General features: G+C 55.7%; 1 protein-coding gene across 1 annotated transcript; it reads left to right on the plus strand.

Moving 5' to 3' along the window:
- Positions 1-7,773: 7,773 nt before the first annotated feature.
- Positions 7,774-12,171, plus strand: TMEM92 (transmembrane protein 92; the record flags this gene model as incomplete). The annotated part of the gene is made up of 5 exons (XM_082860236.1): positions 7,774-7,842; positions 10,378-10,403; positions 11,197-11,286; positions 11,429-11,624; positions 11,863-12,171. The coding sequence occupies 5 exons, from the start codon at positions 7,774-7,776 to the stop codon at positions 11,974-11,976; spliced, it is 495 nt and encodes a 164-aa protein (XP_082716362.1). The 3' UTR covers positions 11,977-12,171.
- Between the last annotated feature and the right edge of the window lie 3,192 nt (positions 12,172-15,363).

Genomic DNA, 15,363 nt, shown 5'->3' on the forward strand with positions numbered 1-15,363 from the left:
TGCCTGGTCACCTAGCAAGCAGGCAGGTGGGCACACCAGCGCCAGCCTCTGAGATGGACGTCCAACGACCTCGGGGCCTCTCCCCGGTAGCAGTAACCGCAGCTACTCGGTGCCCACCCCCTGAGCAGGCCGGGCAGCCCTGGCCTTGGGGGAGGCCAGGCCCTGGTCTGGGGGAGGCAGGCGAACCGACCACTGAACAGGCAGAGGGAGTTTATCCTGGCACCCGGCCCTGAAGCCAAACATCCTTCGCTAACCTCGCAGACACATCAAAGCTGGCCGGGAAGGGGCCCTTCAGTAGAGGAAACCTGCAGTCCTGGCAGCCCGACAGCCTGGCTCTGGCCACTGGACCACCCTGCCCTGCTCGGCAGCCCAGGCTCAGGTTAGGCACAGCAGCCCTGGAGGGGGTGGGCAGAAGGGGACCCTTCTACCCCATCCCTCTCCGCTACCAACACGCCTCCCCACCTCAGCGCTGCAGAGAGGGCGGCACAGCTGGCACCAGGACTTAGCTTTGGTCCCTAGAACAGGGTTCCCTCTCCAACTCTCCCACCCTCTAGGCAGGAGAGGCTGACGGAGGGGCTCACTTTGTGCCTCAGCCTGGAGGAGGAGCGTGTGCTGAACTGTAGGGGCACCAACTTCACCGCCCAGCCTGGCTTGTTCAGGAAAGGACCTCTCCAGGCAGATGAGGGAGGATGGAGAGGGCAGGGGGCTTAGCGGTTGGAGAAGAACAACGCTTCAGAAGATAGAAGCTGAAGCGGAGTCGGAAGAGGAGAACTGGGCTGCAAGCCACGGGCCTCTCTCCAGGGGCAGCAGGGGCCGAGGAGGAAGAGGGGCTGTGAGGCGCTAACAAGGGAGGAAGGAAGTGCTAACAGGGCCACTGGGGTGAGGGGGACCCTGGAGGCAGCCCACTAAAGGCTGGCCTGGGGATAAGGAAGCTGGGGGGTGCTGCGAGAGGGCTGCCACATCCTCACAGGAAGCTGGGTGGTGTGCACACACGTATGTACACACATGCAGACACACACTGCATGTGCCCACCCACGCGTGCATGCACACGGCTCCAGCCAAGTCTGTGCTCGGCTGGGGGCCAGATGATGTGGCTGCTTGGAGGAGCTGTGATTTGCGGAAGGATGCGATCTCTGCCCACCTCGCTTCCCCGCCCCTCCGCTCACACTCACGCTTTGCCTAACTCCCAGGTCCCTAATTGGTGAACAGTTTCAGGGATGTCCCAAGCTGTGCTTTCTCTGCATTTTAGTCTCAGTCCCCAGACTCTGTAGAAGCCCTCCCCTCAATATGCCCCGCCCACAGAGGGGCCACCCTTTCCGATGGCAGCCCTGAACCCCCAGCTTGTTTCGGACTGGGAAGTTCTTCTGAAGTCTAACCACAGTCCCCTGTAACATTTGGATCTGAGCAGAGGCACCCACGAGCAGGGTGTAGAAGAGCCCTCTTTCAAGGGGCCAACAAGAGCAGAGCTACAAAGTGGGGGCCGTAGGGGTTCCTCAACCCCTTTCTTCTCTCTAAGTACAGAGTCCTATCTCTTAAGAGTCAACATCGAGGGTGGGGGTGGGAGAGGGGCTGGAGGGGGTGAGGGGCAGGGAAGACTTGGGGAGAAGGAGCCCCAGAAGCAGGGGACCAGGGCTGGGGGGCTCTGAAGACCCTTAACCTGAGTTGAGCCCCTCCCATCTGAGTCTTAGTGGCTGTGCTCCATCTGCCACCCCAGACAGCCGAAGCTCGTTAGCTCAGCCTTCCCCCTGACTCCCCACCACCTACCCGCTGGAGGTGTTTCCCCTCCCACCCCTGGCTGTGCCCCGGAAACCTACACTTTGGAAGGATAATGGCTCCCAAATGCCGTTTTTGTCTCTGCTAAGACTTCGGGAAGGTGAGCATTAGTTGAGCTCCTCCAACCCACTCATTAGGGTAATAAGCTCCCTGCACCGTCAACGGTCAGGTGGCATGACCCCCTCCACCCTCCTGGCTCACGGGTTTGTGGCTAAGCCCGGGGCTCAGTTCAAGACATTATCTCCCCACACCCACACCCATCACCTCGAGAATGAGTGACAGGCCGGTGGGCTTCAGTTTTCAAAGATGCTGGGAAGGAGACTCAGACCCTGGTCTCGTGGCCAGGAATTCCTACTGGCGACCTAGCATGCATCTGCCTCTCTTGGAAGGTGTAGAGTGAGCCAAGCATTCCTTGCAGCACGCCCCGCCCCGTAGGAGTTGCTCAGTCCCCGGGGTGTCATCTCACCCACACGGGGGGTATGTGTACACTTGGGGAGGAAACAGGAAGCAGAAGAGGTGGATTCCCCAAACCACACAGCCCATGGAAGTGGGGAGCCCGGTCAAGTTTGGAACAACCCCCCCTAACTGAGGGCCCCCCACCAACGACTCTGAGAATTAATTCCTCATCCCCTGGGAGAAATCTGGCCCCTGAGCAGCCAGTGTTTACTTGGAACAAAGCACCATGGGAAATGAAAGCTGAATCAGAACTGGGCGGTCCCCTGCAGCCTGGTGGGAACATTAGGGCATGTACACACATCTTCAGCGAGAATGCCAAGGGCATCAGAGAGGCCCAGAGAAAAGGCTTGGGTGGGGGTGAGCAGGGAGGGGACCATCACTTCTTGCAGGAGAATCCAAGTCCAGGAAGCCTTTCTGGAGGAGGTGGTATTTGAGCTGAGCCTTGAAGGATGGATCAGAATTTGTTAGGTGGCAGGGAGGGCATGGGGCACGTGTGCAAGGTGCAGAGGAAAGGAGGGAAGCAGAAAGGGCTGGGCGTGTGGCTGGAGAGAACATAGGACAGGGAGAGCGAGCACACCATGAGGACAGGTGAAGGACCCAAGGTCCCATCTCAGGTGAAGGTCTCCCTGAGATGGAACTTTATTCAGGCAGAAGTGGGGAGCCTCTGGAAGTTGGGGAATAAGAGGGTGACATGCCCCCACAGGGGCAAGGAGGAGACCAGGCTGGAGGCCTTGAGGACAGCCCTGATGGCCCTGGGGAGCCACACTGGATGGGGGCAGTCAGTGGCAGGGGGACAACTGTGATAAGCACATCACGCCCCCATGAGGGCGGCGGGGGCAGCCACTGTGAGGCCAGCCCAGGCGGTGCTCAGCGGGCAGCTGGGGGAGCAGAAGCGGGGGACAAGCCAGGAAGAGAGGGAATTGCTCAAATCTCTGGACCCAGCACCACTGCCATATCTGGTCCCCTGTGGCCCTCTAGTAGTCCACACAAGGTCATCCTCTGAGGTTGGTCACCCATCCCACTGACTCTGACCTGGCCCTTGGGTGGGGCCCAAAGCACTTAATGGACAGCAGAGGGGGCTAGCGAGCAGGGCACCTGGGGGAAGTTGGAGCTGGACTTTGGGTGGCCCATCCAGAAAGGCTGAGAACAATTCTCAGAGGGAAGCAAGACCGTTAATCCTCGGCACCTCATTCTCTGCCTCCATGTGAAATAAGGAGAGAAAGCTTTGGGCCCTTTTCCTCTGCCAGGACTGAAACATTTATTGCTTATTATTATTTTCTGTGTGTTTTTCTTTTATTGAAGTACAGCTAATTTACAATTTTGTGTTAGTTTCAAGTGTACAGCAAAGTGATTCATATATATTCTTTTTCAGATTCTTTTCCATTATAGGTTATTACAAGATATTGAGTAGTTCCCTGTGCTGTACAGTAGGTCCTTGTTGTTTGCCTGTTTTATATATAGTAGCGTGTATGTGTTAATCCCGAACTCCTATTTATCTCTCCCCCCACCCCCACTATTCCCTTTGGTGACCACGTTTGTTTTCTATGTCTGTGAGGCTATTTCTGTTTCGTAAATAAGTTCATTTGTATCAATTTTTTAGATTCCACATATAAGTGATATCATATGATATTTATATTTCTCTGTCTGACATACTTAATACGATAACATCTAGGTCCATCCATGTTGCTGCAAACGGCATTAGTTCGTTCTTTTTTATGGCTCAGTAATATTCCACTGTGTGTGTGTGTGTGTGTGTGTGTGTGTGTGTGTGTGTACACCACATCTTTATCCATTCATCTGTTGATGGCCATTTAGGTTACTTCCATGTCTTGGCTATTGTAGCTTATTCTTACTAAGGTAATATTTATTTACCATTACTCTATGCCAGACACTGAGCCACTTAATCTTCACAATGACCCTAAGTGACAAGGGAGGTACTGTTATCCACCCCCGCACCCCCTTCGCAGATGAGTTTAGAAAGGCACAAAGAAGTTTGCTTTCTTGACTAAGATCACCCCGCATGCCATAGCAAGTGGCACACTTACTAACACAACCTAACACTGTCGCTGCAGACGGAGAGCCAGCTTACGGCAGAACACTCTGGGGACTTCGGAAGGAAAGATCCCAGCCCAGCACCATAAGTCATTTATGGGTATCAGTGTCCACCAGAGTATGGCGGGGAGGGGGCTGAGACGAACAGAACTCAGGCTGACTCTCGCCCCTTCCCCAGGGCCCGGCCCCTGGGCCTGGGCTGAGCCAGGCTGCACAAGGCCTCCCACTCCAGTGAGGAGTTCCTCCATCCCAAGCAGCAGCTCCCCAGCCCCGGCATGTGTGCCGCCTCTGGGGCTGCCACTGGGTGTGGGGTCTTAAGACCTGCGTGGTTTGGTTTTGACTCAGCCCCAGTGTCCCCTGTGACTTGGCCTTTCTGCCCCTCTGGGCTCCAGCTGACTTCTCTGAGCAGAGAGCGGGTGGACCAGCTGACCTCCAAGGCCCTTGCAGCTGGGCCCTTGTAGGGCACACAATCAGCTCCTTCTTTATGGAATGGGCCAGGGAGGCTTGAGCCCGTAGGAAGACATTTCAACTTTGTTGCTTTGGGGAAACGCCAGATGGAATCTGGAGTGGAATCTAGAAGGACCCACTGACTGCATGAGGTCTCTGGGCCTCCCTGCCCGTATGTCCCTGGATGTCTGAGCATACACGTACATGTGTGCACACACTGCCCACCCACTGCCAGACTGAGTGTTGAACAGATGTTGTCCTTGTCCAGGACCCTCCTGCCTCTAGACAAGAACAGGCCCCGGGTCTGCTCAGTCTGGGGCCCCACTGTGCCCTCACCCCCACCCGACCTCACCCACCAGGAATGCTGGGGCCCTGGGAGCCATGGTGACACTGGCAACAGGGTTTGGTGTTCTTGGCCTGAGCTGGGACTGCCCACCTCCCATCTGCAGGAAGGAGCACAGAAAGGAAGTCTGATGTCATAAAAAAACTGGGGATCCAGAGGCAGATTCCAGAGGCCCTCTGGACTCTGCCCAGGAGCCTCATTTTCCCACTGGGGAGATGTGGGGCAGAGGATAGAGTAGCTATTCTCTTATGACATTTTAGGGATGTGGGTAGGGTTGCAGGATTTAACAAATAAAAATACAGGACATCCAGTTAAATTAGAATTTCAGATAAACAACAAATACATTTTAGTATAAGTATGCCCCAAATATTGCATGGGACATATTTATTTATACTAAATAGTTATTCATTGTTTACCTGAGATTCAGATTTATCTGGGCATCCGGTATTTTGTCTGGCAATGCGACATCTGTGTCGGTGGACGCCTGAAGGAAGTGGCGTCATCCTCCTGCCCTCCTCCTCAGGGCACCAACCTGCCTCGTCCCTTCACCTCCTCAGCCTCCCACGTCTACCCCTCAAGGTCCTCCATGCCCTTCTCAGCACCCTCATTCCACTCCTTAGGATACCCTCCTCCCCTAAGCTCACCCATCTTCCTCTCCCCTAAGGGCCACACCTCCACAGGGCTCCAGGCCTGGGCAGAGAGGCAGGAGGTTAGGGGTGTCTCAGGTCTTGGGTGTTGGTGTAGCAGGGCCCTGGAAGTCCAAGTTAGCAACAAATTCACTAAGGAAGCAGCAGCGTGGGTGCTGCTAGGAGAAAGCTCTAGTACTCTCTGGACTAGGTCCACCTTGGCAGAGGGGTGGGCTAGGTCCAGAGCCAACCGCTGGGGGAGGAGGAAAGACATGCCGTGCCCACCCCAACCTTTCTCCAAGATCAGTCACCAGGAACTTCCAATAGCGAGGGCATTCTCTGGGGCCAGACCCCAATTCAGCTTGGATCAGGAAACTGGAAGATTCTGTCCTTAGGGGCCAAGAGATAATGAGAAACAGAGACAGAGAAAGAGAGAGAGACCAGGAGAGTTGGTGAGAAACAGACACAGAGACAGGGAGACACAGGACCAAACCAGAGACAAGGGAAATGGAAACAGAGACAGAAAAACAGACACCTCCACTGAGACAGACAGAGATTAACAAAGAGGAGAAACAGAGATGGGAAAACAGGGAACATGTAGAAACGAAGAGAAAATGCATGGACACAGAGATGGGGAGGAACTGAAACAGGAAAACAGAGACTGGGAGAAATGAGGCGGACCAAGGAGAGGTTAAACGTAAGACCGAGAAAACACGACTGGGAGAGATGAGAAACAGAGATAAGGAGAAAGCGCTGAGAGAAGAAAGAAAAAGAAGCCAAAGGACGACGGCTGTCCTTTCTTACTAGGTTGGGGCTAGCTTTCAGTGGCAAAGTCAGGTTTGAGACGCAGCAGGAGACGTCTAAATACCTAGGAACTGATCCTCTCCTGGAGCCCTCCCCCTTTCCCCAGGTCTGGGAGCAGCACCCCACCCACCATCTCCATTTCGCCCCCGTCCTCAGGGGTCCGGGCTCCATCTCTCCAACTCCCACAAGGTCTCCTTACGTCTCATCTGTGTCTGGGCGTCTGGCTCTCACCGTTCGCGTATCGCCCACCGAGACGGCCTCCCACCGCACACTCCAGCCGGGTCCCCCCGTAGGGAGCCCAGGGAGACCCAGCCCCAGGTCCCAGTCCCGCGCTGCCCGGCTCCGGGGGAAGCCCGCGTTGAGCGATGCTGCCACCTGCCGGCCGGATCCGGGAAGCACAGCACGCCTCCGGGGCGGGGCGCGGCCGCCGCTGGTCTGAATCCAGCCCCACCCGGCCGGGACAGCGTCCGCGGGGCCTCTCCAGAAATCTGGATGGACCTGCTCGCACGCGCCCCAGCTCGCCTGGCTGCCGCTCGGCCCCAGCTGCGGACTCAGGCACTAGTCTCCGAATCCTGGGGCCTTAATTTCCACTGTAGTCAAGTGGAGGAAGTGTACCAACACCTCCTTCCAGGATTTCAGGGAGGGTGGGGGCGGGGTACTACTCTACTCTAGGTTCTCCTGACCCAGAAATCAATCAGGCCGCCCCTCCCTCCCTTCTTGGCCAAAAAACTTAAAAAAAAAAAAAAGTGACACCTCCCTCCGTTGTAATCCCCTCAATCCACTCCAGGGCCTTCGCTTCCTCTCTCCCTCAACCTCTGCCCCCCAGAAGTCCATGTGGGAAGGGACTTCCAGTGGTCCAGCTCCCTCTGCCTGCATCCTCTGTCCATCTGGTAGGCGCAGCAGTCCCTCTCAAGCTTGGGATCACTTAGAGGGTGGAGCAGTTGAGGGTTGGGAAGGGGTAGCTCAGCAGTCTTAAACTGACACCAAAATATTTTTTAATCAGATATTCTCTTCTACCTCCCATTTCCCAAAACCCAACCCAAACTTCTTTCCCTCCCCTCCCCTCCCCCTCCCCTCCCTTCCCCCTCCCCTCCCCTCCCCCTCCCCTCCCCTCCCCTCCCCCTTCCTTCCCGGTCCGGCCTAACCCCGGTGCATGAGCTCCGCCCCCATCCTGAGGCGGGGCCCTATAGGTGGAGAGTCGTGGGAGAGGTCGCGGCCCCGCCTCTCCCCTCTTCCCCCTACGCACGGAAGCTCAGTGGCCCCCCTGCCAGGATGTCAGCCACCTGGATTCCTGGCCTAGTACCCACCTTGCTGCTCGGCCTGCTGGCCGGCCTCCAACAGGTGAGCGCTTGGGAGGTAAAGTTGTGGAACTTTCGGGGCCCTACTCTTGTGGGTCAGGGGCCTGCTTCTGGGTCCCGATCACCACCTTCCACTGTCAGGATTTCCTCGTTACCACATGCAGTTAGCAACTTCCTTTCTCTTTTTGCCGGGGAGGTAAGAGCAGAGGGAGGCCCTGAGAAGGCCTGGGTTCCTTCAGCTCGTGGGGGACTGTGTCGTGGGAACTACTCGCGCCCACCGCCATCTGACACTTAGCTCCTCTTGGTGACTGGGGACTTTGACCCTCACGTTAGCCTTGGCTCCTTCTCGCTGCGTCAGAAAGCGGGGACTAGCGGAGGGCCTGAGGTCTGGACTGAGATCTGGACGCCTGGTCAGCCTATCTCCCCAGCTCCATTCTTCACAGTGCTGGGTGACCTTGGGGAAGTCCTAGCCCTCTCTGGGACTGTGTTTCTCTGCTTGTGCCCTAGAGGAAAGGAGGCTCCCTCTTCCCTTTCTAGGAGTGGGGGTAGGATTCCAGCTGGTGATAGGATTTGACCTGGCTGCCTGACCCAAGACTGGGGTGACCTCTGAAACCTGTGATTTCCGAGGATGAGGCAGGGTTTCAACACCCCCTCATCCCTCCCTGCCCCAGTGATGGGGGCAGTCTATCCAGTTTTGGGATGGGAGATTATCCTAGAAACTGACATAGGTCTAGAACATGGGTTTTTAACTTCTGTGTAAGAGTCTGAGGGAAGGCGCAGGCCTGCTCCCCACGACATTCACTGCCTGCTGAGCGGCTGTGCTCCAGAAGCCCTGTTACTCCTTCTCTATCATCAGCAGTGGGTTTGTGCCAGCACTAGGTTGAGCATTTGTTGATTCCTCCCAGCAACGCCAGGGGGCAGGCTGTTAATGCCCCTAGTCCGCATGTAAGTAAGTTGAAACTACCCAAGGTTACCCCAGCGCTTGACACCACCTCAGTCGAGACCACCACCTGTTTAAAATGGGGGTGGGGGAAGAGGATCTGGGAGAGGATCCCCTACTCCTCCAAACAGGAGCTCAGGATTAATTCTGTAAACCTGTTCATTGCTTGTCTTTCTTAGTTGGGGGCCAGGAGAAGGGGGAGGGACAGGGGATGGGATCTGAGGGAAAGGGGGTACACTGAGTGCCTGGACCCCGTGGGCTGTCCCCAACTCTGCAGTCACCTTACCCTCTCTGGGCCAACCTGCAGGGGTTCATTCCTGCTCTTGAGCCCACTGGCCAAGACCTGTGGGAATCAGCCCAAATCTTATTGGCTGTCATTGGTATCTTAGCTTTATTGTTATTGTCGTTAACAGTTGAACTGTTATTTCAAGGTATAAAGATATGGTGGTCTTCGGACTTCCCTGGCAGGACAGTGGTTAAGACTGCGCGCTTCCACGGCAGGATGCACGGGTTTGATCCCTGGTCAGGGAACTAAGATCCTGCATGTTGGTGGCGCGGCCAAAAAAAAAAGACATGGTGGTCTCGCCAAAGTTGGCTTCTTATTCTTGAGCCGTGGTTGTTCATCTCCCTGGAGGCTGGGGTGGGGTGACGGATAACCTCCCGTTTGCTGTGTTCCTCTACCTGCATTCCTCCCCCACGGTCCTGGAGCAGCCAGGATGAAAGGAAACCAGGTTGTCAGTGCTCTTTCATTCAGTCTGCCGAAATCATGAGTATTGGTTTTCAATAGACAAAAATCCCTCCCCTGGCGGGGTTTACATTCTACTGAGGAGACAAGTAGCAAGATAAAGTAAAATATATAGTATGTTAGATGTGGACAAGAGCTATGCAGATAAAGTAAGCACAGTTAGGGGAAAGGGAGTGCTTTGGGGGAGTAGATGTAATTTTAAGGAAGATGGTCAGAGAAGGTGCTGGAGCCAGCCTCTCAGATACCTGGGGAAAGAACTTTCCAAGCAGGGCTTACGCACATATTTGCTATTAATCAGGTTAAATTCCGTAATGATAGCCTCCGTGTGGCACAGAACTAGTGCAAAAGAGGGAGGGAGGGAGGAGCTTGTTCCTGCAGGCATGTGTGAAACAGTCAGACGTGTTCAGAGAACTCCCAGTGGGTGGGTGTGCAGGAGGGCCAGGGGGAGTGGGAATGGGGGATAGGGCTGGTCATGGTGTCTGGGCCGCAGGGAGCCACTGAAGGAGGCTTCCAGCAAGGTTTTAGGTGTTCAGATGTGTGGGATAGAAACTTGCAGCAGTGTTGGGAGTGACGGGGTGGGCGCGGGGGTTGCTGGAGTCCTGGCCGTGGTGGGGATGGGTTGGAAGGGTGGTCAGAAGGCGTGAGCTTACAGACCTGGGGGTGAGCAAATGTGGCGGGAGGTGTGGTGAGGAGAGGAAGGACAGCTGGGGCCACGAGGTGGCGCTGGGGCTGCAGCCACCGACCCGGGGAACATGTGGAGGGAGGTGGAGAGCAAGTGTGGGGGAAGATGCTGATCCTCTGGGACCTGCTAGCAGTGAGGTACCTGGGCAGCACCTGGTGGAAACCCCAGCCCCCAGTTTATGACCCAGACCTCCGCCTCTTTTCTTCCACAGGCTGCAGCCACATGTGGTCTCTTCTTGTAAGTCTGGGATTTGGGCTGTAACTTCCACTGTGGGGAGGAGACATCCCAGATCCTGCCCTGCCTGCCTTCATCATCCTCACCCTCTCCCCTTCTAGCCAGAAGCCATACTCCGACCCAGAGAGGGAGACTCCGCCCCTCACTCCTTCCAGCAGCCTATCCACGGGCAGTTTCACATTTGCGGGCCAATCCCCATCCTTCTGACGCCAGCCTTAGGCCACCTCCCCTCTTAGGGTCCCCCTGGAAGCGAGGGCAAACGCTCTCACTCTATAAACGCTGAGAAGCCCAAGCACGATGAGGAGGGGCTGAGGGGGGTGGCCTCTGGGCAGCCAAGTGTTTCCAGCAGTCAGCCCTGGATGTTCCAGGGACACCGTGTCCCTCCCACCTCCTGCTCCGTGGCCACCAGCACCAGCTCACTCTTCCTGGGATTAGCTCCTGGCCCCTCCCCACTGTCTCTCCTTAGAGCGATGTTGTAGCCACTACAACACTCAGTCTCCACACCCGCCCAGTGAGGTCGACAGGACCTTCATTCCACCCATCTTATAGATGAGGAAAGTGAGGCCCAGCAAGGAATGTGACTTGGCACGAGGGCATGAGGCCAGTAGTGAGCTGAGCCTGAAACCCAGGTCCTGATCCCAGCCCCAGGTTCCTCCCACTGAGCCCCGGGGCCTGTACCTCCACCCTGCTAGGGGTGCGGCTCGTGCCCTGAGCGCGTGGGTGAGTTTTAGGGAAGCTGGGATCCTTCTGCCTCCCCACCTTGGTACCGATGGCCTCTCTCTGACCCGGTCCGCAGCACCTGCCCTAAAGGGTTCAGCTGCTGTGGTAACAGCTGCTGCCAACAGTACCAGCCAGAGCAGTTCCAGCTCTTCTCTGGCCCCTTGAGGTGAGCCTTGGGCCGGTTCCTCTGGCCCACCCAGGACTGGACTGGACTTCCTGCTGAGGGGTGGGTATAGGTCAGGGGAGGGAGGGAGGTGCAGCGGGCATGGCTGGAGACTCAGGCTGACGGTGGTGGTTCCTTACCCCAGGATCTTTGTCGTCGTCTTTCTGATCATCATACCCCTCTTGTGCATCTGTGGCCTGGCTAAGCGCTTCTGTCGCAACTGCAGAAAGGCAGGGCAGGACCCCCCAACGGATCAGGAGGGGCCCCCAGAACGGCCCCCCGTTACTCCCGCAGAGAGGGTCACAGCATCCGTTTGTGAGCCCCCACCCCCCTACAGCGAGGTTGGTATCCAGCCCAACCCCTGCCCCGTCCCTCGGCTCTCTGTGCCTCCCCATTCAGATTTCTAGAGCAACGGGGGCAGTGGAGGGTGTCCTTACGCCAAGCCTTTGGGCCCTAGGGAGGGCTCTGCAACCAGCGTCGGGTCACCCTTCTCCCTGGGAAACATGCCACCACCAGCACATGGGTGGCCGTGGCCAGTGGCAGGCCCTAAGAAGCCTCTGTCCCCTCCTTTCCCTGCAGATTATCCTGAAGGCCGTTGTGGGTCTGCCCCCCGTGGAGCCACCCCCTCCCTACAGCTTCAGGCCTGAAGAACACGCCGGGGCGCGCAGCGGCATCGACAACCCCGCCTTCTGAGCCACCTCCTGCCTGGAACCTTGTCATCGGCCGCCTCCTCCCCAGGGCCTCCTGGATCAAGCCAGAGACTCGCCCCCGCCCGTCGTGCCAGACCTCTGGCCATTCTCGGCTTTAACTTATTGCTTTTCCTACCCCGGTTCCACGCCAGTTGCTTCTCTTGTCCCAAGGGCTGGTCTGGAGTGACATGTCCACCCCTCCCTCACCCGCCATTGCAAGGTAGAGGCTGCCTGGAGGAAAACGTGAACAGTTGGAGGTGCCCAGCGGAGGAACGAGGTGCTCTGAGAGTGGAGGGAGCTGCGCTCTGGCGGTACGAGTGTGGACTGGACGGCCAGCTCTGAGATGTTTTGGAGGGCGCTGATGCACTCTGGGAGACAGGACTGCCTGAGCTCTCCCTGGGCTCTGCCTTCCATTCTACCTGACTAGAGAGGACGCCATTGTACCCTCCCCTCCCCTGCAACATGAGTTCTCACTAATCTGAGAGTCTGCCTGTGACTGCGTGGGGAGGTGAGCCCAGGCAATGCTGGGGGACACAGCTGGCGGGGGGGGTCACTGTGCCTGAAATCCCACCGTTGATGAGCCTGGGAGGACAGTACTTCTGTGGGCCACCCTCCGGGAGAAGATCTTGGAAGATGCCTTGATCTCTGGTTCCTTGAGGTCTCTGGGTGCCACAGAGCCCGGACAGGGAATGGGGATGGGGTGGGAGTGACCATTGTGTGCTTCCTCATCCTACCGTCCCGCTGCTTTCCCTTGGGACACATAGAGCTCAGCTCTCTGACTCTCTCACCACGGGGGTGGGGAGGGGGCAGTGGGGAGGCGAGCTGGGGCAGGGCCTGGAAGACCTTGATCTGCCCCACCCTGGAATCTCTGGAGGGAGGAGTGAGAGCAGGTCTGCCCTTCTCCAGTCCCGCGTGGTTCCGGGCACCACCGCCTCAGCCCCATCTGCGGGGTTGAGCACCCGAAGAGGAGAGGCGATCACCATTGCAGCACGGCAGAGTCTTCACAGGGCGTTATCCCTGCGGGGGCCTGCAGCAGCGTGTGGAGCTGGAAGCCTGGCGTGGGACACGCAGCGTGAGAGACACCCCCACGCCAGCATCCTGGGGGCTCAGGAGGCCTGGGCCCCTCCACCCGACCTTGCCTTTGCGCTGCTTCCCGGCAGCCCCTGAATACCAGCCTTCGTCCCCAGGCAGAGGGCACAGAGCAGTGCCGGCCCAAAGTTCCTCCGGGGGTCAGAGGTAGAGCTGGCTCTGGCGCGCTGGCCTCCTCTGGGGCCCCCCCAATAATTTTCTTGGGGCATCAGGACCCAGGCGGGTGGCAGGGCCAGGGGAAGGGAGATGGCACGGCCAGCCCCAAAGATGCTAGAAACGGGCTGTCTGGCTGGGGGTTCCTGCTGGAGACGAGGCCCCAGAGGAAGAACAGCAGTTACTGACAGTAGATTCCAGAGTTGGCAGTGGAGTGAGCCCAGCCATAGGAAGTTTCCCTTCAGTTTCAGAGGTTGATAAGGGGGAGCAGAAGGACGATATGTGGGTGCTTGTGTAAACATGGCGAGTTCCCATTAGAGAAGTCCCAGAGCTGACGTTGCCCTCAGTGGTAAACACCCACCCCAGTGGGAGGAGGTGAAGCCATGGCCTTTGCAGACCTGGGAGAGGAGGTCACCCTCTGCCTGGACGCTGCCTGCCTTTCACCAAAGGTGACTTAGGGTCTTTAAATCCTTCCCAGCAGCAGCAGAGTGGCTTGGAGGAAAGTGGTTGTCATGAAGCCCAGTGGGGCTGGGACCCAGTAGCAGAAATTGTCAGTTCTATGGCTCTCTGTTTGCTGTTGGTGGGAGTGGAAATAGTGTGTTTTTCCTGGAGGGCAATCCAGCAGTATCCATTCATGCCACAGATACTTACAAAGACCCTACTATGTGTCTGACGCTATGCCTGGCCCTGGGTAGCCATTAAAATTTTAAATGCACATGACCCAGCAACTCCATTTCTAGGAATAATCCTTCAGAAATGCTCATACAAAAGAGCTTAAAGATATATACAATGGAATATTACTCAGCCATAAAAAGAAACGAAATTGAGTTATAGGTAGTGAGGTGGATGGACCTGGAGTCTGTCATACAGAGTGAAGTAACTCAGAAAGAGAAGAACAAATACCGTATGCTAACGCATATATATGGAATCTAAAAAAAAAAAAGTCATGAAGAACCTAGGGGCAGGATGGGAATAAAGATGCAGACCTACTAGAGAATAGACTTGAGGACACTGGGAGGGGGAAGGGTAAGCTGGGACAAAGTGAGAGAGTGGCATGGATATATATACACTACCAAATGTAAAACAGCTAGTGGGAAGCAGTCGCATAGCACAGGGAGATCAGCTCTGTGCTTTGTGTCCATCTAGAGGGGTGGGATAGGGAGGGTGGGAGGGACACGCAAGAGGGAGGAGATATGGGGATATATGTATATGTATAGCTGACTCACTTTGTTGTAAAGCAGAAACTAACACACCATTGTAAAGCAATTATACTCCAATAAAGATGTTTAAAAAAAAAAAGAGCTTAAAGAGATATCCATCGCACCATTGTAGCTGGTGGTAAATGAAAAATACCCTTAATGTCCTTGATAGCCTGTTAAATATACCAGGTACCTCCATACTGTGAATGCTCTGCAGCCCTTAAAAAGAATGAAGTGGATCTGAAGCACTGACCTGGCACGATGTCCATCATTTATTGCAGCAGAGAAAAAGCAAGTTGCAGAACAATGGTCTATGATCTCAATCTGTAAACATAGACTTCATCATATAATATATATCTTTTCCCCCTTTGCAAATGTATAGAAAAGATCTAGAAGGATATAAATTAAGCCACATTTGCCACCCTTTTAACAGTGGTCGGCACTGGGGGATGGAAGTGGTTTTTCACTTTGTATGCTCTGTCATTGCTTACATTTTCCACAACGAGCCAGCATGACTTTCACAAATACGTAAAAGATCTCTCTAATGGAAAATACAGGCGGCTTTGGAAGTTAATGAAGACTCATCACAGGAACTTTGATCGATGGCGTTTCGTGTATTACCAGCCCTGCTATGAGGAAGAGGCTCAAAGAATTCAGATTCAGGTGTGGCACACACACATGTATAGGACCCAGGGAATAGATAAGCGATGGACATGGGACCTGCCAGACGTGTGAGGTCATGTGATGCCTGTATGTCACACTTCTGCAGGACAGTGACGGGCACCCAGTGCATGTCGGACGTCAGGCAGGCGGACTGGGTGGATGAGCAGTCTCATGGCGACTGGGAATTCATCCCTTGAGCTTGCTTTAGCAGCTCAGACCTAATGAAGGACAACCGAAAGTTGAAATCACTTAACCAGTGAATGAACGATTACCTAAGTGAGTGAGGG

The sequence above is a fragment of the Leucopleurus acutus genome (assembly GCF_964270905.1).
Source record: "Leucopleurus acutus genome assembly, chromosome: 19".
Lineage (NCBI taxonomy): Eukaryota > Metazoa > Chordata > Mammalia > Artiodactyla > Delphinidae > Leucopleurus > Leucopleurus acutus.